The sequence below is a fragment of the Lutjanus erythropterus genome, chromosome 18, assembly GCF_056507025.1.
Source record: "Lutjanus erythropterus isolate fLutEry1 chromosome 18, fLutEry1.hap2, whole genome shotgun sequence".
Classification (NCBI taxonomy): Eukaryota; Metazoa; Chordata; class Actinopteri; order Lutjaniformes; family Lutjanidae; genus Lutjanus; species Lutjanus erythropterus.
This window is the reverse complement of record NC_139334.1, coordinates 31,031,189-31,049,019: the sequence shown is the minus strand read 5'-3', so window position 1 is coordinate 31,049,019 and position 17,831 is coordinate 31,031,189. Positions and strand designations below refer to the sequence as shown.

The 17,831-nt window shown below is 40.6% G+C and overlaps 1 protein-coding gene across 2 annotated transcripts in view; it reads left to right on the top strand.

The window, feature by feature from the left end:
- The window catches only part of npas3 (neuronal PAS domain protein 3), a 392,919-nt gene that overhangs the window by 358,960 nt on the left and 16,128 nt on the right, over window positions 1-17,831 (top strand). For both annotated transcript variants that reach the window (XM_084742352.1, XM_084742353.1), the window contains exons 8-9: window positions 4,584-4,777; window positions 7,488-7,594. In XM_084742352.1, the coding sequence (XP_084598478.1) occupies window positions 4,584-4,777; window positions 7,488-7,594 (301 nt within the window). The remainder of the gene's footprint in view (window positions 1-4,583; window positions 4,778-7,487; window positions 7,595-17,831) is intronic.

Sequence of the window (17,831 nt, the reverse complement as noted above, 5' to 3'; positions counted from 1 at the left end):
TGGAACTAAAACAACTTTGGACCTGGTGGCATCATGTTTCTGTTGAGTTCATGTGTCACTGTGGGGATGAAAATATGCAGCCCACACACACACACACACACAGACACACACACACACAAACACATGCAGAGGATCAGTGTTAACATGCTAAACCTGCTGACTTTCCCTCCACATTCTGCTTCTGGGGAGACAGGATTATGTGATCTGACCAACATGTCTGTGCACGTGTGTGTGCGTGTGTGTGTGTGTGTGTGTGTGTGTGTGTGTGTGTGTGTGTGTGTGTGTGTGTGTGTGTGTGTGATCTCCTTGGAGACAGGTGAATATATAATCAGCCACCGGCTTATAGTCTTACTATCTGTCATCAAATGAAGTGATCCATATGGAAATCTATAATCCTACCGTGGACAAATATGTGTGTGTCTGAAAGTGTGTATGCATGTGACTGTGAGTCACTCATAGCGTCTATATGTGTCTCTTCTTTCTTTCTCTTTTATTATTTTTATTATATTATTATATTTTTTATTTATATGAATAATACATTTATTTACAGAGTACATTGATACACACTCAAACCTTTTAAAAGATTCACTTGGAAATGTGAAATCATAGAAAATACAGATGAACACAAGCACAGACGAGTGCATAAACATTAAAAGCGTAGTTATGAAGCCCCCAGAAAAACACCTGTGCAGGAAGTTTCAGTAACAGTAATTTAACAGTGACCCAAAACTGGAAAGGACTGTTGTTGTATTGATGAATTACTGCTGTGGAAATTATGGTGAAATGATCAAGACCAGAGGCAAACATGGAAGAAAGTGCTGCGTTAACGAGAAGCAGTTTAGAAAACTGGGAGGCTTTTCCTTAAAAAAAGTCATCAAAAAGTACAGACATTCTTTACACGGGTAGAAGTACAGATTTAACATCTTTGCTCAAGTAAAAGTATAAAAGTACAGGCTCTGAAATGTACAAAAAGTCACCCTCTGCAGAACATTTCTAGCTGGCTGAACTTTTCTCTGCAGAGTCTCCCTCTCTGGTATCACTGTTACATCTTTTACATCTGCTGGGAAGTCGGTGCACAGTGATACAGAATAAAAATAATAAATAGGTCTTCTCAAATGCATTAAAACTGAAGCACCAGCCCTATTTTGAAAATATAGAAAGCAGAAGTATGTTTGTTTTAACATAAAGAGTAAATGGAAAAAATACCCAAGTAAAGTGCAGATACCTAACAACTCTACTTAAGTACAATAACAAGTATTTGTGCTTTGATACGTCCCACCTCTGATGGGCAATAAAAACATATAAATATAAGAATATAACTGAGGAAATGCAAATTAAAGGCCTGTCTCTAATATAAATAAAGGCACTGCCAGTATTTGACACTTTTTGGTATATTCTATGTTGTCTCTTCTATAATGAAGCTGTAATGAACATCACAGCTGCTGGACAGGTTTTGTTCAGTTGTAGTTTTGTAGTTGCTTTTAAGTCATTTCCCTTTTGGTCGTGTATTTCCGTCTCAGTGTATGAATGTTGTTTTTTTTGTTTGGTTTTTTTTTGCACAAAGAAAACCTGAGCTTTTGTAACTATTTTAAAAAGCAAAAAAAAAAAAACAAAAGTTCACAACAAGAAAAATGGATTCAGTGACTCTTTAATTTATTGAATTATTCATTGATTCTTCCATTGAATGAGTGACAAATGAATACATGAACGTAACAGTATATACAGTATTTTAAAAGAAACTGTCTGAAAACTGTCAAAATTTTTGTTGTTGAGTACAAATTATAATCAGGAGGTGCTTTTATTTTGTTATCTAAGCAAAATAAAAGCATCCTCAATCAATGCTGTGTGTGTGTGTGTGTGTGTGTGTGTGTGTGTGTGTGTGTATGTATGTATTGTATACCATGTTCCACCTGGCAGACTCAGATCACATGCAAATCACAGTGGAGACAGACGCACATAAATATTCATCCACACGTATGCATATATTACACACACTCAGTGACACACACATCACTGCAACACCAACACACACGCACACTCTCACACATAATACGGCGTTACAGTTAGTAGTTTTAAAGCCGTTGTGTTGCAGCAGAGACCTGAAGGTGAAAGAAGCTGATTTAACCCCCGAGGCAGCAGCTTCTTCTTCCTCCATCACTCACTGCAGGGGAGCCTGTGAGCAAGGCACCTAAATCTGCCTGTTAACAGTTTTAGGACTCAGTCGCTGCAGAGGTTCCCCCTCCAGAACTTCCAGCATAAGGAAAAAATTTAATTTCTAAAAGATAGACGCATGGGATGGATTTCTGCCACTTAGCTACCTACAACTTAGCAAGCTAGCTAGATGGGTTGGTACCAGGACAAATAACGATAGTTTGGACTCTGATTTAGTTTGAAACTGACACAAAGTGCATAGAATAAATAGATTTTAGTCCAAAATTTTGCTTTTATGAAACCTAGATGATCTTAGGCTGTTCCACAGAGTGAGAGGATGGATATCAGTCCACGACACGTCAAGCTCCGTAAAAAATGAACAAATGCACCTTCCAGCAATGCTAAAGCTGAGAAGTAGCCATTGCAGCTGGCCATTAGCTTAACTGAAACTGACATTTTTTAGATTAAACAGTTAATACATTTTGTAAAAATGGAGGTCATGGTGGAAGAAACCTGAGGATTAGTTTATAAGTACAGATCCTCTTGAAATATGAAGAAACGTGTGACTTTCTTTCTGTGGCTGCTTTGAAATGTCCTCCTTTCTTTTCTTTTATTATTTGACTCTCACATTATATCACATGTAAAGAGGGGCAGTAAAAAAATGAAGAGAGAGACATAAAATGACACTGTGTTTAAAAGACAAGCAAACATTTCCCCTGTGAGCAGCAGCTGATTAACATTTCTTGCAGATCCATCGCGTCCGACAGACTTTTGAAGCTTCACACGAGTTTAAAGCTCTGGATAATTACACACTTCACTCTCTCTCTCTGTCTGTCATCTCCTCTTTTTCCACCTCTCCTCTGTCTTTCTTTTTCATTCACTTCATCCCAAGAGTCAGCTCAAAAAAAACCCCAAAAAGTTCACCTCAGTTCACCTGGTCTTTATCTGTACTGACCTCTGCCTCTGAGTTCAGTCTGTGATAGTCGAGACTTCTCTCAGACTTGATTCTTACCTTCATTTACATAAATATATAGAGTTAAAGATATCTCCTCTCATTATTTAGTTGGCTTCAAATGAGGCGTAACATTCATCACCCCAGACAGTAAAATTACTGGACAGAGACACCATGATGTCATCTAGTGGTTTGGGAACTACAGTTTTGAAGCCTAAAGTTTGGCATCACGGCGGTCGCCATCTTTGGTTTTTGCAACCACAGCACACACAGTACCAACAAGAGTGTTGAGTTTGGTCTGTTCAGCAGGACAGAAAGACGGCCTGCTGATCTTTCTGGTATTACTTCAACTACACACACATAAAATATGTTTCTGAAAACATTTCAAGCAAGAAATATGCAATGAAGTAGCATAACTTTGATCCATATTTGAGTCAGAGTTTCCAGAGGCTTCGTTGCAAACATCGGACACACAGTGGTGGCTGCCTGGTTGCAGTCTTTCTTGTATTACGACTAAATACACCAAATTATATTTCTGAAAACATTTTAATGTAGTCACAGAATTTTGATCATTGCTGTATACCATAATTTACCAAATCAACATCATGCTGTATTGAAGAAGACTTGAAACTAACGACTGAGACTATAAACTTTTTAGGAAATTATTTGCTGAGGTCATAAATCAACTGAGAAGTGGGGTCAAATAGTTTGTATCCCATTAAATGTTCAGTAAACAGACTCTCACTCAAAAATAAAATACATCAGGTTTGCATATGTGCCTCCTGCTCATGAAAAAATGTTTCTCTCCTCTGAAAGTAACACCAGCGACTGGTCAGACAAGAGAATATTAACGAAACAATCAACCGACCGACGTGAAGGTGTCAGTCCTGCAAAATATTGCCATATAAATACAAAACAATCTTAATGGTTTATTTTCATTTCTACTTATGGTTTATGTCTGGCAAGATCTATCCATATCAGGAACCCATGCACTGCTATTATACAATAAATTGAAATGGCAAACTTTTTTTGACAGGTCACTGTGGTAGCAACTTATCAATCACCAGACCCACCCTAAAGCATATGCTTATTTATCATCTATTTTACTATAAATGGGATCATAATTTACCAACTGATCTTCATGCTGTATTGAAGAGGACTTGATTGAGATCATGGACTCATTAGGAAACTGTTTACTGAGGTGAAAAAAATCAAGTGAGAAGTCGCTTCATTTTCTCGTAGATTTTGGAGCCAGTTGATTTGCCCTCTGGTGGCCATTAGAAAGAAAGTTTAAGATGCTTATGCATTAACTTCACTTTTCAGACGGAGGCTGCATCCACTTACTTTATGAAGTGTATAGCACAGACTGAGAAATTATAGTTTTCCTTTTGTTGACGATGCGTCTCCCTGACCTTGGACCTCGTATCTTTCTTCCTGGTCATATTAATCCACCCTGTCTGTCTTTTCTTCTCCCGGTCAGGTGATCCACATCACGGGGCGTCTGCGCATCAGGATGGCTTTGACGCACAGCCGCTCGGTGCCCAATCAGATCATGGGGATGGTGGTGGTGGCTCACGCCCTCCCGCCGCCCACAATCAACGAGGTTCGCATCGACTGTCAAATGTTCGTCACCCGAGTCAACATGGACCTCAAGATTGTCTACTGTGAGAACAGGTAGGGGATGATAACAAAGAGTTAAAAAGTCTCTTGCTTCGTAGATAAAGTTCTTTCTTACATTATTTGGGATAATTTAGGTTCTAAATGTCTGTTTTTTTGAGGACTCGTGTCAAACATGAAACTCCATTTGACCGACTGTTTCTGCATTCATGTTTCATACCTGCTGTTCAAGGGGAAAAAAAGTTGTCTCCCTTGTCGGAGCTTCTTATTCATGAGGAAGTCTGACCCAATCCTCCCTGGTTTAACAGTGAAATATGTTGCTGATGGATCTGGCTCCTTCCCTCTGTCCAGATAAAGCAGATAGGCATCAGGATCTCGCTCAGGAGTTAACCGGCCGACCGGAGAGATTCATATCAGGCGAAGAAAAAAAAAAAACCTTCATGTTTTATTATAAAAAGAGAGGAGGAAAAAAATGATAGTAGACAGATTGCTTTTTTTGTGGGTGGAAAAAGGGACACAATGCGAGGCAGATGATGATATTCAATGCGGAGCGACAGAAAGCGAACAGACAAGCGTCGCTCCCATTACAGCCCCATTTTGAGGATGAGTTTCTAAGAGAATGAGAAAATGGGAGGATGGGTTTTTTTTCTAAAGAACAGAGTGTGCTGTTATCTGCCTGCCAGACATTAGTCTCCCCCCACCCGTCCTCTATCAGAATGATACCTTGGAAATTGTTCTGTCTATCCTGTGGCGAATTTGTTCAAATTAAACCTTTTAAAGCTGATGTGTGTTACCTGTACAATAGACAGACGGGTTTCAGTCTCTGTTGTTGGGTTATTAGCTTTTTTTTTCCTTTCCTGAATCAGTCTTTTTAATCGTCAAGTACCAGAACCGTACAGAGAAAATTGTCCCGTAGTGACAAGTTATATATTTCAAAGTTTCACAATGTTTCCACTTCCAGACAGTTCACTGTCATGCAAATATGGACACAGGAGCTCGTCCGGTACAAAGAAACAGTACATAGCATAGTACTGACTGATACTGTCAGCAAACAGAGGTTACAGAGTCCCTGAGATGCCATGATGGATACCCAGTTTTCCTTCATCATTGAGCACCTTCCAGAAAAATCCTGCACTTGTGCCAGAGTAAACGTTTTATTGAATTGTTCCACTTTTGGCTTTAAAGAGAAACTTTGGTATTTTTCAGCCTTTTTATCCAATGTTGTGTCTAAGTGACTGATGGGGACAACAGTTTTTGAAATTGGTCCAGTATTGGGTGAGCTGCACTGCAACCAAGACCCAATGAAGAGCGCTGGGCTTTGTAGCAAAATTGACATAGTGCCCAAACTGTCCCAGCCCAAAAAGACTTTTTCCTGTAGACTTACAGTGTGAAAGAAGTGGCTGTAAAATTGCAGATAAATTTTTTTGAGCATTACAAACCTCATGAAATGACTTGTTTCAATATCAGCTTTGGATTCATTTGGTCCAATAACATAACTGTAAATCAAGTCTGGTGGGTTTGGCAAGAATTGTCTGGCTCACCAGTGTGGGTGTCCTGCTATTGGTCACTTGCCTCAAGCAGCATCATGGCGTCTGCTACCTACATTTTGAAAGTTCCTGGGAAACAAGAGAATAACCTTTATGTTGAAAACGGCAAATTAGCACCCAGGACACTAATGGTACCAACATATACAAGCTAACAGCTGTTACCTTTTCTTTTGCAGTGATGTAGTCATTTTAATGCCAGAACTTGCCTCCCGACATGCAAATTTTCCACCAAAACGACACTATTATGCAGCAGCACTGTCGCTCCAACCTGGGCTTAGTGCTGCCAAAGACGTCTGTGATGGGTTTAAAGAAATTTATACAAGACAGGGTGTTTTTTCCTCTATAGCAGCCTTTCTTGAGTGCTGAACGTTGTGGAAAGATGTCGGGCTATGCAAGATTATGGCAAGAGCAATACCTCGACTGTTTCTGGTGAAACAAAAAGTATCCTACTTTGAAAAAGAGGTCTATCTCTGTAGGAATCCTTTCCATAATGTTGTCAGACACTTAGAGTAACAATCTGACCCATTCACAGCCACTTTCAGTGGAAAGACTTTGATGGTGTGCAGTTGAGGTTTAAACATACCAAATTAACCTTTTCGTAGAGGCTACTGACATGTAGTGTAGTATTAGGCAATGTGAACTCAAATAAATTCACAGATTAAGAGACATCTCTGAAAGACACAGGCTAATCACTCTGATCTGGAGGATGTAGTTGACAGAAATCTTCACGTTCATCTCAACGCTGCAGTATTAAGTAGGACAGGATGGGACTGGATATCATAGTGTTGTAAGGATGTGCAAACAGGGAGAAGCAGAGTCCCGGCCTAAGCCAGTCTCTGGTCTATTATCTCCAGCCTGCCATTATATTTTCTCATGTTTTTTAAGGTCTTTCTCAGGGTTTCTTTGCTTAATCTGTGTGGAAAACTTCAACAGGATTTGATAGCTTGGCTATTGCTAAATCCCTCTACACATGATCAGTGGTAGAATCACTTTGCACTGAAGTGAGCTGTTGTGTGTTTTCATATGAAGCATAAACAGCAAAACCTCACAGCAGAACTACCTTGAATTTTCAGCTGCACTCAGAGTTCAATCGCCTAACTAATGAATTAAGAGCTCTTCCTGATGTAACTGGTAAGCAAAAACAAAAAATTAAACCTGACCTTATTTGATTTGATGATGGACTGGTTCTCTCACTTACTGATTATGATTCTGTATCTTAGGATCAGTGATTACATGGACCTGACTCCGGTGGACATTGTGGGGAAGAGGTGCTACCAGTTCATTCATGCTGAAGACGTGGAGGGAATCAGACAGAGTCACCTGGACTGTGAGTACATACTTGACACTGATTGGACAATCAAAGTTCAAAGTCTTTATTGTCCCTTACAAGGAAATTGATTTGATAGCACAAAAAAAAATTAAAATGCCTAAACACTGGTGGCAAACAAGAGGGCATAGATTACAGAGTGGTTCAGAAGGAAATTCTACAACACCCAGGTCAAAGTACAAGTCTCAGGCAAATAAGCAATTTGCAGACATCACTATAAAACTCACTGCCATTTAATATGTGATTAATTAGGTTTAGGAAATTTTGGGTTTCAAAAATTCTGTTTGTTATGTAAGTGAGTTCTCATCTTCAGGATGTGAGTTAGGTTTCATTTTCATCCCACTTTAGTTCACTTTTTAATGCCAAAAGTTTGAAACATACACTCTGAGCTCCCCTCCTGCCAATAAAAGAGTCGGCATCAGAGCGTCTCTGGTGTTTCTTCCTCCAGAAGCTCCAGTGTGCCACCATCCCTCTCCTGCAGAGCTCCCCGGCTTTGAGCAGTTGTCTGTCAGCTCTGAGTCTCAGCTCTGCCCGGTCCTCTTGGACCTCAGCAAAAGCCTTGTGATAGACGTGAATGAACACAACTGAAGCTCGAGTGAAAAGTAACCGAGTCAGCTGACAAACTCCTGAGTTGAGCATGTTGCTCATTAGCTGGACTCTTGCTAAGATTCCATCTGATAATTCAGGTTTATAGCAAATTTTCCTGCAGGAGTTGCCACCATTTATTCAGGGTTTCACTGAAGAAATGTGCACACACAGTTGCACTAGTAGAACAGCCAATGAAAACGCTGTCTCTGAGATAATCTGTGAGAAAGCCTGAAAAAAGAGCCAAAAGACGGAGCATAAGTCACCTGATTTATGATATGCTTAAAGGTTATTATGGAATTATTGCTCATTGATGCCAACAAAAACCTTTTCTACCACAGCCTCCACCTATCTATTCACCGCACCTTTTCCATATGCAGACTTTTGCTCTTCACACTTTTACCTGACTTTTTTTTTCTCGATGATTTCCACACATGAAAAGACACTCGGCCTCTGCATAAATCTATACAGACAAAATGGCATGAAATGACACATAAAAGCAAAAAAATTGTCATAATAACACATGTAATACCTTAAACCACTGGCGTGATATTCGTACGCCTTTTGGTGAGACCAGGCTGGATGTTACATTGTGATATTGCTATTTTTACTGAAGTAAAAGATCTGATCTGAAAGATCTGCTTTTTCCACCATTGGTATCTCCTGTTAGGACAAAATTACAGCTATAGCAGGAGTATTTCTAGATTTAAAGTTTTGTTAAAGTTTAAAGTTAAAGGCCACTTAGAGAATCTTTGCTCTCCTGTATCTTTGAAAAGTTTCCTCACAGCAGCAACTCTACAATCTTATTACCCTTGTCAGGAGGCATAATACACTCTGCCTCTCCGACACACACGTACACACAGAGGCAGAGGTTTGGTGTCCCTGTTTAGTGGCTGTCTGGATGATTTGCGGCATGCTGTTTGTTGCTGCAGTCAGATCTTTACTGTGGTGGTAAAAGCTGAGGAGGCGTTCAGAGCTGCACAGCGTTTCACGGCGTGTCGGAGGCAGTGAAGGCGTTTGGGCGGAACGCCAAATAATAACAACCGCACAGCAAGGACAACACGCCTGATGGGAGTCAAACGTCAGGGCGCTACAGTCAGATTCTATCAGCTACTGTCTGCCGCAGTCAGATACAGTCAGCAATGATGTCATTTTTTTAAAGTTGTGACTGCTCACTCTGGCTTCAAGGTGTTGCTCCATCCTTTGCTGCATTTCCAAGAAACATCACGTAAATATCCTTTATTTACACAAATGTGACCACTGCAGTATTTTTGCAGCAGATAGTCACCGCTGCAGGTTTGAAAAGTGGCTCATGAATGGGTTCTTGGTGGAACCAACTTGCAACCAACTTTTCAGGTTCCAAACCACTTTGTTTTTGGTGGAAATGCTCAGAACAGTTGTAGTGAGAAAAGAACCCTTTAGGGTTCTAGTTAGCACCTTTTTTTCCAAGAGTTTTAGATGGGGGTCAGAGTCTGAGAGATCTGGCTCCTGTTCTGGGACCGGCACAAACTGAGCCCTGTTCATGTTTGTAGCGTGTTAGCTTAACTTTCCAAACATCTTCACAACTTCGCTGAGCTTTTAGCAAACAAATTTCAGTGAAACCAGTTGTGAGCTGCCTGCAGATCTTCTTCGGTTACCATGGCACATGACAAAACTCAAACATGTCACACACCTCAGCAGAAAAAAAAAGGAAAAAACATGAAGCTCCCTGAAACTTTTTCAATTACCTTCTCCAAAACTTCCTGAGCTCTGAACATCCAGAGTGGCAATCAGGAAGTGACTCTACGGCGGCCCGGCGGGGTCAGACGGAACAAGGAGGGGGGAGGTTAGGATGTGTAAAACATGAAAAAAAGGGAAGTGAAATATGGAGGCAGATTATTCCTCTCTGTCTGCGGTGAGGATGGGAGGTCAGGGAGGCGAGCCGGCAGCCAGCGGTTTAAATGACTTGGTTTTAGTCGAGCGTAGTCTAATACAGCACCTTCAGTCACCTCGGCTGCTCGTTTTATTCTTCCTCTTTCAAAATTAATTTCCTCTCTGAAAGGGGGGCTTTCAGAAATGGATGGCTACGGGGCTCTGGAGGTGCTCCGTGTCTTTTCTCTCTCTGTCCTCCTCGTCAAATGGAGCGCAGTCAGATTGTTCTGAAATCTGCCTTTCTTTGGGGCGGTTTAATTCGGTGGCTTTATGAACTCGCCGCTGATTGTGCGGAGGCTGATTTCAGAACAGCAGTCTAATGGTTCTCAACTGTTTTAGCGAACGTGGTGAGGCCTCCCGCCTAATTGGATGGTGACAGGTCTGGTTTGGATTTTGACAGTGATGAGTTTTCAGTCTGGTTTGAGACGTTGAGAGCCCCTGTGAGTTTTTGTTGATTTTGTGCACATTAGAGTAAGCCTCTAATTCAAGTATTTTTACTTCAAGTCAAGGAAATCCCAGTTATCTTCATGCTGGTTTGGTTTCAGTTTCTCCTGGAAGATCATTTCGGATCATCTCTTGTAAAGTAGCTGTAGCAGTCTGGGAGTTTGTGTTGTAAACCAAATGCTACCCAAATGCCTGTTGTAGCATTATATAACTTTGAATGCTGGGAACAATCGGTGTGTAACCCTTCAAAGCACACACCACTGACTGTGTCACGAATTTTGGAGAAATTGGATCATACTATATGGACTCAATATTTTCTGGTGCCCTCCAGCTGCTCTGTGTCAACTCTCAGTGATTTGTAGTTCTCTGATGGACAGATAGCTTCACTTGCTAAAGTAACTGCTAAATGTAGCTGCCATTAGCTAGTCAGCTTAGTTATCTGTGCAGCCAACTGAATCTGTACAGACTGGGAGTTTGGAGGACCACGAGCACAGGAGCTTTGGACCATCTAGAGGAGGTGCAGGGACCGTTGGACTGGCTTTTAATTGTTGGTGAAATAAGTGTGATAGACAGACAGCAAGCAGGCCGTCTTGCTTTTGGACCAGTCAGTAATATTAGCTTGCTATGTTTTGTGTTGCTTTAAAACTACCCCAATTATACAATTTTGTCTGTTGAGGACAATGACAGCAAAACTCAACATAATCTCTAGACAGTTGCAGTCATTTCCTCATGAATTCAGACAATTTTTGCACACGAGGAGACAGCAGAGTCATCGGTTTGTTTTCTTGTGATGTGAACCTGCACGATTGAAGTTTGGACAGGGGGCACTAGCTCCTGCAAGGCTTGTGTTTGACCAATCAGCAACACTTTGTGCTTCACAATGATACAAAACGGTCCATCAGTCCTCGTCTGTGTCCAGATCTGTGAATCCACCCACTCTGGTGCATTGTCTCATTCTTGTCTGAGTCTTGTGTGAAAAATGATCAGTCCAGTGAGCACTGTGGGGGGATTAACACTGTTGTCAAGCTGTGCGCTGAAACCAAGGAGAAGAAATAACAACAATGACCATAGAGACAACATAGACTCTGGTATCAAGGCCGATCTAAATCGATTAACAGATATAAACATAGACAGCATGTCTTCTCAATATTGTTCGACATCGTAGTTTGCTTTGCTGTGCTTTGCACCCCCTTTTTGTTCCTGATTTCTGACAGCTTTTTACTTTTACCGCATACATTTTAACACAAATATCTGTACCAACATCAAGACTGATTTTAACCTAAATGGATTTAACAGTAACACATAGAAAAGATGGTATATACATGGTGTATGCATATCACACAGACAAACAGACATAACAAGACAAAAAAAAAAGTCTTTTTTTATACAAGTATCTGTACTTGTTGGCAGCGATAGTTTCGGAAAAATCAGTTAGAGTGGAGGCAATGTCTGACTGAAGATGGAAATGAGGAATAAGAATGTGACAAGAGGAATAAGAATGTGACAATTTTGTCTAATATCAGACGACATCAGTCCATCCTCAGGAATGCTTTTTGAGGCCCAGAAACCAAAACTGTAAACAACTTCCTGCTGTTAAAGTTTCCAACAAGTTTTCCTTAAAAGAAAAGTCTGCATGATTGAAATGGGCCATAATATTTTCTGATTGTACACTGAATTTAGGCTTGAGTGCATAAAATCTGTCAAAGAAAGCTGAGATTCGCAGTTATTCGTGTTGTTGTCATCCACCAGCTGAAGATGTTCAGGTGAGAAAAAGACTTTCTGCTGAACAGCAGCAGCTCGCAGCCTCTGATTTTTTCATGGGATTTATTTCCACGTCTGCTCTCAGTTCTCCCGCTGCTGCAGGAGTCGGATAGTTAGGGAATCGATCAAGGTGTATTTTAGAGGGATAGCCTGTTCTCTCAACAGGGATCTAAATTTTAAAAGGCTTCTTTTTAAGTGGAGGACGAGGCGTGATCCCTCTCTGTGAAAAGGCGTCACTCTCTAAGTCTCTATCATTACCTGCTGACAGCCGGTCTTAGCTCGGGTCAGATCTCAAAGTCAATCTGTCCTCGTTTCCACTCCGAGAACACAACGGAGAAAGAGAAAGAGAGGGATAGAGGGTGAACTTGTCTTCTCACAAAGAAAAGGAGGGAACGGGAAAGAGTGATTTGTAGGCAGAGAAAAAGAGGGAAAAACAGAATTACTTGGCACAAGGGATGAAGAGAGAGACTCGTCTTTTCTCACAGAAAGGCAGAGAAATGGGAACGGGTGATTTGCAGACAAAGGAAAGACAGAACAGAGGACAAAATGCTCATTTTCTCAAGGAGAGACAGGTAAAGAGGAAGACGTTTCACTGTTATAAGAGGAAGAATGAGAAAAGGGAAAGTATAGAACAGAAAAATACCATCTTCTCAAAGAAAGATGGATAAGAAAATGTAATATTAGGTGGAGAAAAGAGAGACATAAGCTACTGCTCTTTTTGAAAAGAAATGAAGGAAATGAAGGAGATACTTGCAAAAAAGAAGAGGATATGTGAGCATATAGTTATGGTTTTACAGAGAAAAAAGAAGATGCTTCCTTTGGTTGTATAGAAATAAAGAAATAATATTCATTTTTTTACGAGGAAATTTTGTCAAAAATTTGCTGATCTCTGAAGGACAAGGTGGAGAAAAGAGAGATTTGGTTCACTCATCTGATGAAGGGTCAAAGGAAATGATGTGAAAACAGATTCACAGAGAAAACAGGACAGGGGACAGGATATGGACATTGTATTTTCACAATAAAAGCATCAAAACCATCAGTCAAAAAATACAACAAAATGCTCAGCAGTAACCAGCAGAAACACAGAGGCCAGGACAGCGAGTGTTGTTTGTGGAAGCTGTGTGTTCAATAGCCGGATGTGGTGTTTTGTCAGTGAAATCTGTTTTTGGTTTTCAACGCAAAGATTCTATGATTTGTTCCTCTTTTGCAGTTTAGCTCCACCATAAACTCCTATCAGCTGATATAAGGATGTTTCACCAGTAGGACTCACATTTCAATGCCTTTCTTGGTGATGTGAAAACATCAGATTACATTATCCTGTTCATAGATCTGGGATAAAACTCCAGTGCACCACGGAGCGTCTCTCCTGCCGGGCTGCTGTCGAGCCTCATGCTGCCCTCCATTTCTATCACTCCTCTCCGCTTCCATCACATCATTCCAGCATCTGTGGCGATTTAGAGATTCTTTGTGTAATGTTTACAGCCTGCCATGCCGATGCTGCTGCTCTGTGCGGACTCTGAGGGGCAGGGGCGAAACCACTCCACCTCAGGGGCAACAAAGATGGCACTTTTGCTGTGTTTTTTCAAACATGGAAAAACAAGAGCTGAAACTTTTTTTTCAAACCACTTGTTCAACCTTCTTTTATAAGTTAACCAGCGGTGCATGTTTGTCTTGGGTGTACAGCAGGGTATTACGTAATCCCAATGGTATGATTTTTGACAAATGTACACGCTTGTCTTTCCATTAAACTGAGTAGATGCTGTGTTGTAGTGTGCAGCACATACCAGCAAGGGTTACTCTCTGTGTGGCAGTGCAGCTGAGCAAACAAACATGACATCTGGAACAAACGAAGAACAAATATACCACTGTTTGAAAGTATTTTGGATTTAGTCCCGATGGTAAAGGTAATCTAGCAAACACTGCAGACTACTGATTGGTCGGAGTGGCCTCAGTGTCGATTGTGACCAAAAAGAAATTGTTTGGAAGCGAAGAAAGTTTGTGAAACTTACTGATACATAAGAATTCAATCGTTGATCATATTTTGAATCAGTATAATGGTATAAAAAGTACAATATTTGCCTATGAAATGTGAATAGAAACGAAAATGGAAATACTTAAATACAAGTACCTAATAACTGCTCTACAGTACAGTGGTTTGAGTACATGTACTTAATTAAAGTTTTGAAACATTGTGGACATCAACAAAAGAGAAACAGATTTTTTTCTTACAAGGAAAGAAAGTAGAAATATTATTAATCAATAGGAAATGAGAAGACATGACAGAAGAGGATACACACGTCTTCTTACAAAAAGAAAGAGAGGAGAGATTTTCCACTCTGGTTCTCAGGGAGAGACGAGGGAGTCAAAGGAAGACACGAGGGAAACTGTGTTAATAACAGAAAAGATGTGAATTTTTTTTAAAGAGAGGAGAAGAAAAATAATCAGAGAGATATATACAAATAAAATGTAGCTGGGTTTTTTTCACAGCAAAACACAGATTAGAATAAGAAAAGTAGACTTTTGGACACACAGAGGCCGACGGAGACAATGTCAGAAAAGAGGAAGAGACAGACAGGATGTTTTGGAGAGAGGCAGAGATGGTCGAGAGACATTCAAATGCAATGGGATATAAAAGAGAGTGAGAGAGAGCTGGAGACGAGCACAGAAGTGAAAGCTCGGTGGATTTAAGCCTGCAGGCGTTTTAGCAGAGCTCGTCTCTCTGGACTGACTCTGCCTTTAATGAATCCACACACACACTGAAAGGCATTTTTTTTATCTGTCTGCAGACAAAACACACACACACCTGTGAAAGTATCCACACAGGTACGTTAGTAAAACACACACCAAAAAAAAATAAGCCTTTTGGGACAAGCAAGAAACATGGACAACCTCAATGACATGACACACGCACACACAGACACACACACACAACACGCTAACAAACTATAGAAAACAGAGTGACGTCATCTGCTGACTTTTCTGTGACTTTTACAATTTTAAAGCAAAAAAGATGTTTGTCAAAGTGTTAATTCTCTTCAAAAGTTCTCTATTAGAAGTAGTGTGTGTGTAAAGTAGCCGACTACAATAGACCGGTGCAGGAATGCAGGACCAGGGGGGACCAGGGTGATGCTAACTTCCTGGCTGGCCTACAAAAATACTTTATCCCTGCTCCTGTTTTGTCTGGTGGAGCCATTTGTTGAATAAGGAAACTGAGAAAAAAAATGACCAAAAGAAAGAGATTTTGAAAATGAGGAGGAAAAAAAACTTGTCTTTTGTTTGTTTTAAATTAATTGATTAATTGATCATTTTGGGTGGTGCCTAACTGAGGATGTAAACAGTGGACCTGCAAAATGATGTCCAGATGGGGAACTTGTTTTGCACATCAGGAGGTGAGCCTGTGCATTAAAATGACTAAATCATCACAAACAAAAAGGTAAAAGCTTCTAGCATGTTTATGTTCGTACTGGTGGGGACCAGGTGGTAATTTGGCACTTTCAGCATTTACATCGCAGCTTGGAAGGTGTCCTCGTTTCCTGCAGCGATGGGAGACTTTGAAAACGTAGCTGCTGTATGCAGCCTGAAACACGCAGCCAGAAGCAGACAGAAATTATTGAAACACTTGTTTTTATTATACCTGTTGCACTAAAGAGGTATTTGTTAGGATACAGCAGTTCGCAACTAAGAAGAATGTGGGGCGGGGGCATAAAATGGGGAGGCCAATGGCCCGTTGGACCCCCTACCTCCAGCACCATAAACGCCCTGTTGACTCCAAATATCGAGGCCTGAAGAAGCCTGAAAAACTTTGGCCATATGCTCCTGATGAGCAGCTTTCAGTGGAATAAATGAGGCGCCATCTTTTACTTTCTACATGTATGAAGCCTTTGCGTGCAGATATTTGTCATGTGACTTTGTAGTGGCCTCTTGACATCATCCCATCTTGCGTCCTTTGACCTTAGATGCATCAGATTTGTTTTCAGATCAGATCACATTTCAGTACTTACTGTAGGCTTTTGATTCCAGTTCTTAATTTCATTCAGTTTAATTTAAAGTGCAGAATTGCCAAACTTCACAATTACACAGAATTCATGGGACAAAATATGCAGCCAGCAAATAAAATCCTAAATGTAATAATGTACAGTGAGCAGGTCATTATTGTGAAATAAACCCCCTCAGGGTGATTCAAGTCCTGCATCATCCTGTTGGGGTTTATTTCTCAACAATGCTCTGCTCATTGAACATAAACTCTCTATGAAAATGTATATGATTACATTATTATCAAAATAATAATGAGTCAGTGGATGATATTAAACTGACTACTTTAACTAATATCCTGTAGAAATTAGTCCAAATGAATAATAAAGAGATGGACATTTTCAAACTGTTCTACAGATCACCAGCAGAGGGCGACAGAGCAGCAACTACTCACATATACAAACCTTTTCCTCTCTTTCTAACTCAGCTGAAGGCCCTCATCCCTCCATCTCCTGACAGACAGAAAGGACGATTCCATCATTCAGTTTCACAGCCATAAATTATCTGCACGCTTCATCTGAAGGGTAGACGAGACTAAAGAGGAAATCCAGCAGATTAAGGGGAAAGATAGATTGAAAAAATCAAGAAAAAGAAAAGCAGAGAGATAAACACAGAGGGAAAGACAATGAGAGTGTGACATTGACTGAAAGAGAAGAAGAGAAAGAGAGAGACGGAGGAAGCGAAGAGAAGAAAGTGAGGTGGAGAGGCTTTAAAAGGGAATAGAGCTCCTTTAATCTGTTGGTCTCTCTCCTGCAGCCTCGGGCGAGCCTCCAGCACACACACACTCTCTCTCTTCCTCTCTCTCTTCCTCTCCTCCCCTTCATTAGTGGGCGATCAGAGAGAGGGTGATTTAATGGAGGAGCGAGAGGAGAGAGTTAACCTGTAAACCTCACCTGTAAGACATGGAGAGGAAAGACAGAGGGAGAGACATAGAACAGACAGACAGGTGAAGGACAGAGTCTGGTCTCCAGACCTTTATGATCTTGACTTCTTTCAGTCTCTGGTCTTGATCAAGTCCAGATTTAATTTTTTTTTCCCTTTCCTTTTCACCTTGCAAGGCTGGAGAGACTCTGCTGTCAGTTCTCCATAAAATGATTTTTTATTTATGTCCATGTAATCCTTATTTTCCATGACTGTGAACCAGAAATGGACACTATGAGAGCCACTCAAAAGCAAAGCTATGAGATTTTGATCACCCCCTGGTGGCTGGCTGCAGTACAGGTCATAAATTCTGCCTCTTTAAAATAATTAGGTAGTTCTTATCATACTAATGTTTGGTCAAGTGTTCATTTTTAGTTAGTTCTTTGATGAGCTAAAGAGGGCGTTTTTTATGTCATGATTGACAGCTGAGTCAACCCCGATAACTAACTTTAGTCACTGATTTTGTTGAAATGAATCAGATTTTTCTGGTTTTCCCTCTGATGTCCTCTGACTGCTCAGCTTCAGCTCTCTGTGATTTAATTGCGGAGTTTCCTGATGGACAAATAACACCAGCTTCAGTAGC